General features: G+C 39.4%; 1 protein-coding gene and 1 long non-coding RNA gene across 4 annotated transcripts; both read left to right on the top strand.

Moving 5' to 3' along the window:
* The first annotated feature begins 2,436 nt into the window (after positions 1 to 2,436).
* On the top strand, positions 2,437 to 4,654 carry LOC109370209. Its single transcript, XR_002120136.1, has 2 exons — positions 2,437 to 2,542; positions 4,067 to 4,654. It is a non-coding gene; the product is annotated as an uncharacterized LOC109370209 (long non-coding RNA).
* Positions 4,655 to 6,882: 2,228 nt separating this feature from the next.
* Positions 6,883 to 10,035, top strand: CCDC70 (coiled-coil domain containing 70). Of its 3 annotated transcripts, XM_019620707.2 has the most exons (3): positions 6,884 to 6,997; positions 7,782 to 7,985; positions 8,284 to 10,035. In XM_019620707.2, exon 3 carries the CDS (start codon positions 8,353 to 8,355, stop codon positions 9,184 to 9,186), a length of 834 nt encoding a protein of 277 aa, XP_019476252.1. In that variant the 5' UTR covers positions 6,884 to 6,997; positions 7,782 to 7,985; positions 8,284 to 8,352; the 3' UTR covers positions 9,187 to 10,035. The 3 variants fall into 3 exon arrangements, with proteins under 3 accessions (XP_019476255.1, XP_019476254.1, XP_019476252.1); XM_019620710.1 differs by lacking the exon at positions 7,782 to 7,985 and having other exon boundaries at positions 6,883 to 6,997; positions 8,118 to 10,035; XM_019620709.1 differs by lacking the exon at positions 7,782 to 7,985 and having other exon boundaries at positions 6,883 to 6,997.
* Positions 10,036 to 10,291: the final 256 nt, after the last annotated feature.

The raw sequence follows: 10,291 nt of genomic DNA on the forward strand, positions 1-10,291 counted from the left end.
TATCAGTGAATTGGTCAGACCTTAACGTGTTCACTTTTTATATCATAACTATATCCACCCTGAGGAAGAAATGCTAAGTGATTAAAAAGTATGTGAACTGCTCGGATTTGTCAGAGCTTAAGGATTCGTTTGGGGGTACATTTCAGCCCACACATCTTAATTTACTTGTCATGCTCATGTTAAGAATTTTGATAACTTTCTCATAGATTTTACTGCAGATGCGTTACTAGCTGCTCCAGCACTGTCTACCAGCTAGCAATTTGGGACAGATACTTCGAGAACAATACATGGAGCACACCCACAGAAATGTGCTCTCCCACACCCATTTGTGTTTCCATTTCCCAGTAGTAGCCCTCCTTACACAGGCACAGGAGGATCAGACACAGACTGCTGTAACCAAGGTACTGGGGGGCTGCACTGACGGCTATGGGGAGGTGCTAACAAACAGGAGCTGTGATGGCAAAGAACATTCTGAACAGAAGAGACAAAGGGGAAGGAAAAGAGAAAATGGAGATATTCAATAGCAACAAAGGGAACACTGGTATGTAGCCCCAGGGTTTAAAAATCACCTTTAGAAATGGAGCTCTTTGTTTAAATCTGATAAAACATGATTTGGAGGACTGGAATAGCTTCTGACCATCAAAAGCTTTGCCTACCAGCAGTGAGGAGCTGCACATCTTCTCACCATGAAAGAAAGTGAGAGGGGAAAGAGGAAGAGAGGGAAAAAGAATAATTTGCTGTCAAATTTGAAATATAATCAGTCTGTGATAAGAGATGTCTCCACTACTTACACGGCAGAAAGCCTACCTTGATGCTTGACCCTAAGTCCTTCTACAAAGCCTTTGGACACATGGTGCTCCCACATCATATGTCAGCAATCATTTGCATAGCCATAAATAAGTACACAGCACACAGGAGGGACATGTCCTGAGAATTGAGCAGGGAGGACCCACCTGGGACCTGCACATCAGCACTGGGAGAGGTGCACAGGATATCTGCAGGGAGGCATTTCAGTTCATTCTTCTCTGAAGGATATCGAATAAAACTGTCCATTAATCTAAAGGACTAAATGTAATTATACGAACACTGTGTTTTCTTAATGACTTCTATGTATTGTAAGAAAGCCAATAAGGATCCTTTGGGGAAAAAAATATCAGAATAAATGGTAACCTAAAATGTTTACCTGGAGTGAACATAATGCCATTTTACAGTGTGATTTGAGCTGCCTATAGAGAGTGATTTGGTTCTTTCACAGATCCAAGCTGCCGTTCCTCAGAGTGCCACAGCACTGCATTAGCACTCTGCACAGAAAACACTTTTTCAGGGAAAATTAACGTCCTGATAGCCACACCAAGCTCATGTACCAAAGACATCCGTGACTAATTTTTCAAGTACAAAAACAGCAGTCAGTAATCCTGCCCCAACCCCCGAGCCCCCTATTACAGCATCCATTCTTTGGGGACTGCTGAAGCTCATTTCTGTGGCACAAGGCAGGGAACCACAGCAACCTTAACCTCTTCCAGAGCATTAAAAAACCATCAGGAAATGACTGTCACTGCTGAAACTGCAATCAGGGAAACAAGCTGAGTTAAATGAACAGATCCCTATTCACTTTCAGTTCAGAAGCTGAGATAGTCAGGGAAAGGACAGACCTGATACCCATGATCTGCTTGAAAGGGAAGAGACAGCGTCTGCAGGCACAGAGTCTGAGATGGAGGGAACGCTGTCACACATGGAGGGCAATATCAGCTTCATCGTTTCCAGTTCTTGAGCTCTTCTTGCTTCTAGCATTGTTGGCTTGAAAAAATAACCAGAGAATTTTGCTTCCTGAATATACCCACATGAATCCCAACGCCATGCATTTAATGAGCACTTTTATATGAAACAGTTTGCCTGCATCTATTTTATTGTATTACCTTTTTCTTTTTTTGCTCTAAACAAGTCCCTGACATTTTTTGTAATTGCCTGCAGATCCTAAAAGAAGTGCAGTCATTTCACAGTTTGTGAGTTATGTCTCCCTTGTGCAATACTAAATATTGCTACTTTAAAATCCTCTGTTCTCAACATCCCAAAACATGGTAAGGCAGAAGACATCTGATGAGGGTCCCCAATGAGATCTCATTGAACTGTGGGTTACTTCAAAAGAGACAAATTTCCTATGGAAAATTTGCTTCAGCACTTCCAGTCCCATCTCAGTGGTACTGCAGTTGTGTGCATAGCATCAATAACAAGCTGCCCCCAGAACTGCCTGTATCAGCAGAAAAAGCAGCAAGAAAGTGCCACTGACTTTTCCCAGAGCCATTTTTCCCCTTACACCTATGTGCCATCCTAAAGAGCATCTCAGGTATGTTCAACAATGTGACAGAAGCATCACTGGCCTGATGTGACATCACTACAGGAGGTGTGACACAACAGTTCATTAGCCCTGTCAACAGAATTCAAGGAGCTGGCTGCCAGGGAGCACACAGGTCAGCCTGGAGAAAGAGCTGAGAATTTTCTTCATATAGGAACCTGCAAAGGGCCTCCTGAAGCAGATAAAGAGGTACTAAGTAAAATGGGGTTGGGACTGAAATAGACATGAGAGTAGAAAAGAATTGAAAGAAAAGTTGAGGTAAAGGGAATTTGGGGAGGCACTGAGGTGTTTCTCCAGTTTTAGGGGATCCAACATCTATTAAACGCAGAACAAAGAGGAAACATTTTCTCTTGTTATTGGCCTTTCTGTCAAAGGGATTGCAAGTATTCATGGGGAAGCAGTGCTGGTATGACAGGCATATGCTGACTCAGAGGGAAAAAAAATGGATAAGTCAGGAGACCAATATATAAAAACACAAAGGCAAAATAAAATGTACTCCTAAGAGAAAACAGATAATTGTCTTTGAAGTAGAATATCTATTTTCTAACTTTTGCAGCCTGCACTTCTCAACGGTCTGGTTTGGCTTCATTTTCTTTCCATTTTCACCACCTATTCAAAAATTGTTTGTATGCCCAGCTCCAGCTATGGATGCTTATAGTGAGTATTAAACTTACACGAACCAAAGGACACTTTGTCAAGCTTTTTACCGACGTCCTGCAGAGCAGAAATGTCTGAGGCATCCTGGAAGGTTTGTTTTTTGCAAATGGGTTTCGTTTCACTAAGACATTAACCAGCTGTAGGTATCCATGCATTTGAAGGGCAGAAACACCATTATGCTTATAGCAGATTTATTTCATAGAATATCCCACGTTGGTAGGGACTCACAAGGACCAACACCCGGCTCCTCATGGGACCACCCAAATCCAACCCAAATCTGAGAGCATTGTTCAAATGCTTCCTGAGCTCCAGCAGCTCAGGGCCATACCCACCGTCTGGGCAGCCTGTTCCATGCCCACCACCCTCTGGTGCAGACTCTTTCCCTAACCCCCGCCTGACCCTTTCCTGACACAGCTCCATGCCATTCCCTTGGACCATGTCACTGTCACCAGAGTGCAGAGTTCTGCATCTGCCCTCAGCTCCCCTCATGAACCATAAGAATTCCTGCATCAAGCCTTAAATTCTATTTGAACAGAAGTGTATTCTTCAGATACAGGTTGATACATCAATACTGACAGTATGGAACTATGCCTGAAGTACTTTTGATTCTCTTTATAAATTTTACGTTTCACATCGTGGAAGCAACCATGACAACAGATCAACTGAAAAAGCAGCTGATTTGTTGCCACTGAAGAGATCTATCATTACATGTTACTGTGACTTTTTCAGATTTAATGGAAAACTAATAGCAGGGCACCATGGAAAACTTTCATCAGAGCTGTCCACAGTTCTCTCTTTTCCTATCCTAAGTAAAATATAGGATTTAAATTAGTAGTAGGTGTTTATGCAGAGAAAGTAGAATGAATACACAGTTTCAGTAATTACTTTGGCTAATTAATCTTTTGGTCTTTGGTTTCAGCAATTAAAATACAGTGCCACGTAGAGGTTGCAACGACAGTAAATTTGACAATACTTTTATTTCATTCTTTTCTATGCTGAAAGTTATTCATGGGATTATGGTTCTTTTTTAATTGTATTTCATAACTGCCATTATAGGATCTTGCTTCACATAATCAACTGTCCTGTGGTCATGTCACTTTCAAGGTGGTATCTCAGGCTTTTGGAACTTGCTAGATCATCTGTCTTCCTTGTCTACACAATAACAGTATATTTCAAGAATATGACAAGCCACCTAATCACAGATTTACAAGAGAAGGTGACAGCATTACAGGAGGAAGACCAGAGTGTTAGGAAATGGAAAGAGATCACATTAGAAAATCTCAAGTCATTTTGGGATGGAAACGGGGATATGATCTCAGCCTTCCAAGACAAGAGCAAGGCTGCTAGGAAAAAGAACATGACTCTCTGGAAAAAAAACATGACCTTTTGGAACAATGTCAGCATCCTACTAAAGGATGAAGAGGAGATTTGGGGAAAAGACCTAGTCCAATGGAAAGCAGAACTGGACCTTTGGAAGAAGGAGCTGGACCTTTGGGAAGAGGAACAAGAATCCCTTGGAAAGTGAAAACATTCACAGAAGAAAACACAACTGTACTGGCCAGAAATCAAAGATGAGGCACTCGCATGCTTAGAATGATTTCTGCCTTCTTACACCAATAAAACCTTGACTGCTCTCTGAAATCATCTGCCTTTTATTTCCAAATTTGTTCTGTAAACCTTTTCCAATCTCAGCTCACCGTCTCTGTTTTCTCTGATGGAACACCACCATTTAGCTGCCTGGTTCTAACTCACCAGCAGATGAACGAGGCTGGGGAATCTAAAACCTAACTTCATTAAGGATATCTTAACCAACAAATTTCTATTGCTCCTTGTAGAATTACACAGAAAATTTGATGGTGTTAGAAATGCTCTTTCATTAAAACTTAATGAAAATGGTGAATATAATTAGTTGCCTGTTAGACTGAAAAATAAAATCAACTCAAAAAACTTCTGCATATAGTGGTATGATTGTTCTTGCACACAGGGGGGTTTGGGGCACCATCTGTTTCAAAAAGATAAATGTACATACTACCTTAGACCAAGATGAATATAAGGGATGAAGTCTAGCAGATACTAGGAGATGGAAAGGGCAGAGGGTACTACTCAGAAATAATTATGGTTTCACTAATCTGAGTTCCATGACAGCATTCATTTTCTAGAAATGATCAAAATACTCATTTATGTCATTTAACTCATCCATTTTCAGAGAAATTACAGATATCCCACTATCACCTTCTACTGAAAATTCTAGAAGAAGTAAATAGGCAGAAAAGAGGACACAGAGGGCGGGGTAGAAGAATGCAAGCAAGCCAACCTGATAAGCACATAAATGACAGGCAGAAAATTTCGATGGTAAAGCTGAGCTGCCTGCAGAGAGTGCTTCGACCTCTACTGTGATTGAACACTCACAGCTTCATACAACTGCATTGCACGTTCCCTTGAAAATATATCTATCTTTTCAAAATAGGAATGTGGCTGTCTAATTCTCCATCCTCTTGCCCAAAATGAGTTCAGACAAGGGAGCACTAACTAATACTGTAGTGTGTGTTCCTCACACACAGACAACAGCCCACCTTCTCTCATGTATATACTGTTTCACTTTGGGATAATTCCAGGAACTGTTGATTCCAGTGAGAAAGTAAATCTTTACTTTTTTTAGTGTTTGTTCATCTGTGCTAGCCTGAGGTGATGCAGATGTCAAGCATAATGACTTAATCCAAAAGTTGCTCTGAAACCTCTGTGCTGATCAGCTGCCAAGAAAGCAACATTTTCAGGATCAGTCTTTGATGGGTACCAAAATATTTTTCCAGTAACATGATGTAGAATACTTTAAAACCTACATTAGAAACATTAAATAACTCATGCATGGATCTTTGGAGGTCATCTGGCCCAGTCTGATGCTCAAAGCAGGGCCAACTTCAAAATTAGATTTGCAGTAGAACTAGAACTAGAGAGTCAGCAACTTGGGGAAGATTTCAAAGAAGAACCAAGACAAGGATTTTCCAAGATCCTCATACATAGTTTATCAGTAATCAGTTATGCTTGAAGATGCTGAAACTTGTCCCATGATTATTGCACTGGAAAAAAAAAAAAAGGAAAAAAGAAACCAAATGCACTAGTTTACTTCAGTGATACAAAAACCTACATTTATTGGTAGCTGTCCTGTAGGAAACAAGCCCTCCCTTTGATGTTAACCATGAAAGTACTTCTCACAAAACAGAGTGACGTTTCAGGGCAGGGCTTGAACCCAAACTTCTGTTTTTCTGATTTTAATCCACTTATCAGTTTGTCTACTTAGCTTTGTCACACTATATATTTCTGGTTCAAAGTAGTGACAATCTATCTTGAAGAAGATACAAAATTTATGCAGAAAAGAAAACAAGAATGAGTCAGTAGTACATAAACCCAGAAAACATACAATATAAATTTTGGACAGCTAGAACATAAAATACAGGAAATTGAGTTATTGTAGTGAAAAAAAAAGGACAGTTTTGTTCACCTCTAAGCCAAAAAATACACATTATAAATCCTAATTTGAAACTGTGAACATTCAACATGACAAAGGACAAACAAAAAGAAAACAAGCACAGCAACTGAGAGCACCAAACATAAGAAGCTTTATAGTCAGACATGGCATATTTTAGTAAGAGCTTTTCCTCCTACATAACACATCCCAAACCATATAATTTGGTAAGCATAAGCAGCAATTGCTCTTGAAACCAAAGTTTCCTTTTAGAAAAATACATTTTTAAGTGGTTTAGGTAGTGAAGGACCACATGTTTTGGTAAGAACTGAACGAGGTTAAGCATCTACCTTTGTTTTTCTGGAATAAAACCTCAGTGATGTGACCTCATAACTGCGAATGCTGAGCAGGCTCCCCTGCACTCTAGAACTGGCTGTCGTGGTTTCACATCTCCCACCCTGCAGTGTGCATCCTTAGCTAACAAAGGCAGCACAAGGGTCTTCACTGCGACAAAAGAGAAGCAGGTAAGATACAATATGGAAAATATTTACTCACAATTTAATGCTGGGTGTTCGATTTCTCGGTAAAAGCACTCAATCAGTCCACCAAAAGAAAACGAGATGCAAAACATCTAATATATTTTTAAAACCTAATTATTGAAAATTGACAGAAGATGCTGAGAGGCACTGAGTGCACAAAGGAGCCTGCTGATCTCTTCATCCATAAAACCTTTTGGGAAAAGGTCTCCTGACACGTCTTTACTGCAAAGCGTGCTCTGAAATGCAGTGGCAACATCTCAGTGTTTGTGAGACCTTCCTGATGAATCTGCCCGCTGTTCACTCCCCCTTTCAAGAAGGAGAGCTCATGGAGTTATCTGAGATGTTCACTGCTTTTTGACAAAGGCAGATTTTCCTCACAGCCACTATGTCATATATTACTTAGATAATGAGTAACAGGTTGTTTCTTATCCTTTCCAAACTGTATATCACTGGAGGTGTTCGTTCTACTTTCTAACAACACAGCAAAAAAAAAAAAAGCAGATGTGTAAATTATGTGGGATTGCACCTCTATATTACCGTACTAATACAGCAAACAAAACTTCTGTATATCCACACATGCAAAAAACATACATTTTTTTCTGAAAAAAAAAAAAGACAAAGCAAGAGTCAACACATTCACATTTTCTCACACAACATAAATTACTGCAGAAATGCTGTTCTTCTCCTTGTATCACACACATTAATATTAAGCTAAAAGCACAGATATAAACAGCACAAGTGTTTGCATTAGTTACGATTTCCTTTACAGTTCAGGCACGCTGTGGGCAGCAGCTGCTCTACATATCTGCCTCTGCAAATGGCAGCACAGTTGTCAGCTATCCAAGTGAAGAGTTTGTGATGAGATAATACAAGGCTCCTCTCCCAGAATGACTGCAATTGACTAGTGATTATGAATGCCAAGCAGTAAGACCAGCTCCTTTTAAGTACATCACATTGGATTCTGAAAATAGAGGTACCCAAATCATTTGTCACCTTGGAAAATCATTCACTGTTAATTTTTAATAACCTGATTCATACCTCATTTATGGAATGACCTGAATAGTTTTATCTGATAGTTTCTTAATGTAACATAATTTAATTACAGCCCATGGAATTTACAGCTAATGCTGCATGCTTTTGTATTCCTTGAGTTTGCTGGCTAACCAAAGTGCCTCTGCACAAATGCCATCCCTGTTTCTCTGGGAGAAGCAGCCAGCACCCCGCAAAGCAGCGCACTTGTGCTTGAAGAGTTCCTTCTTTTACCCCGCCAGATCCAAGGATCCAGTTTCTACAGCACCAGTTAAAACCAAAGGAAAGAAAACAAAAAGAATATACAAAGAATGGTAGAAATAAAACAAAGTATTAAGACACCTGCTTTGTACTGTTCAAGAAGGCAGAGTAAAGACTTCCTAGAAAACTTGTCCAACTTCCACAAGGAGCAGCTTTACAGGATTTTGAAGGAAGAGCAAAAGGACTTCAAGAAGGAAATCAAAGCCTTCTGCAAAGCAAATAAGAATTTCCATGAAGAGATAAGAGCCTTCCAGAAGGAGAGCAAAGCCTTATGGAAGGAAATCAACAACTTCCAGGAAAATAACAAAGCTGTGAAAGAAGAGATCAAGAATGTTTTAGAACAGAGCGAGGACTACTCACAAAAGATCAGAGTCATCCAGATGAAGAAAAATGTCTTCCAGAAACAAGTTGGTAACATTCAGGAAAAGCTTGAAGAATTCTGGAATAAAATGAAGGTTGCTGAGGATTTGATTGAGGTTCTTGGTGAAAGGAATAAGGCTGGCCAGGAAGTGGTAAAGGCTTTCCTAAAACAGAATCAAGATATCCAAGAACAGAATAAAGCTATGTATGAGAAGAACAAAGTCCTGCAGGGTAAGAATAAAGTAATGCAGGAAAAGAACTGGGCTTCCTGGAAGGACCATAAAGTACTCTGGAAGAAGGACAAGATCTTCTGGGATGAAGAGATGGCCATCTCAAGCAGCAAACTCATTCTCTGGGAAGAATCCATAGCATTCAAGGAGAATGACTGGAGGATTCAAAAAGAAAAAGAAGCTTTGGGGGATGTGGTGGAAGCCCTGAAGTATGAGAAATTTTCCCTCTTGAAAAATGTTTATATTCTTCCAGGAGAGGAGAAACTACCTGAAAGAAAAGAGAAAGATCTTTGAGACGAGCACAGACCAGCCATGGGCACTGGAAGTGGAGCCTTAGAGCAAACTGGGAAGATCTGAAACATGACTTCACTTTCAAGCAAAACGCAGATAGGCTTTAATTCTTTTTCCTAAAAATATTTACCTATAAGCTAAAATATTGCTTTAGCTTTATGTTTTCTTTTAATGTGTTTCCTCTATTTTATTCTGATTTATTTATCATTTCTCTTTGCTTGACTTACAGGCTTTAGCAATCAAAATTATTAACTGCAATTCTCGCAATGCTCCAATGAGGAGTGATGGTGAATTAATTATAAACAGATGGTTCCATTTCTAAGTATCCTACTGCCTAAATTAAAGCCGTAGTGTATTACCTACGTTATTCACAATTGCACTTGCACTTTTTAAGATTTCCACCTCATAACTGTCAAAAAGACATAACTGAAAATTTCTGAAGTTGTTTAAAATGAAAATGAAGTTGTTGCAAGTTTTTTCCTTAACCAATCATTAAAAAACATTTCAAAATGTCCAAATCACCACAAAATCACAGATTTGTGAGCAGCATGTTTACGTCTCATCTAGTTCAGTTCAATAATTTTAAAGCAAGTACATTAGCTGTACCTTCCATAATATCACTTGTTTCAATCAATGCATTCAGAGAAAAGTAAGGCAACTTACCCTTCTGTTCATGAAATCAAAACAGGACATCATACAGAGAGGCAGCACACGGCTATGGCTGCTCACTCACTGGGTGAGGTTGACATTGCACTATCTGGATTCAGTCATACCTCTTTATTTTCACTCTGTAAAAAGCAATCCTAATGACATAGCTGCTTCAGCGACATCAGTAACAAATCAATAAAGCGATCATTTCACAATGCTAAAATCTTTTCTTCCATAGAGTTGAAAAATATGTATCAGAAGGGATTGACTGATTTTGATTCATGAATTTTCTGAGAACAGGAAAAGGGGTTATTTCACAAGTGTGATCACTCATAAATGTCATGTCTCTTTCTCATTACAATTCTTAAGCTGTTGCCTACCCACAACACTTAGGAAAACAAATGCAAGCTCCTGTAATAATTCTGAAATACAGCCACCTTATAATCAGAACATAATTCCT

This window comes from Meleagris gallopavo, chromosome 16 (assembly GCF_000146605.3).
Source record: "Meleagris gallopavo isolate NT-WF06-2002-E0010 breed Aviagen turkey brand Nicholas breeding stock chromosome 16, Turkey_5.1, whole genome shotgun sequence".
NCBI lineage: Eukaryota > Metazoa > Chordata > Aves > Galliformes > Phasianidae > Meleagris > Meleagris gallopavo.

Coding starts and splice junctions, on each gene's coding strand:
- CCDC70 (XM_019620710.1), top strand. CDS start 8,353: ATGGTAGAAATAAAACAAAGTATTAAGACACCTGCTTTGTACTGTTCA.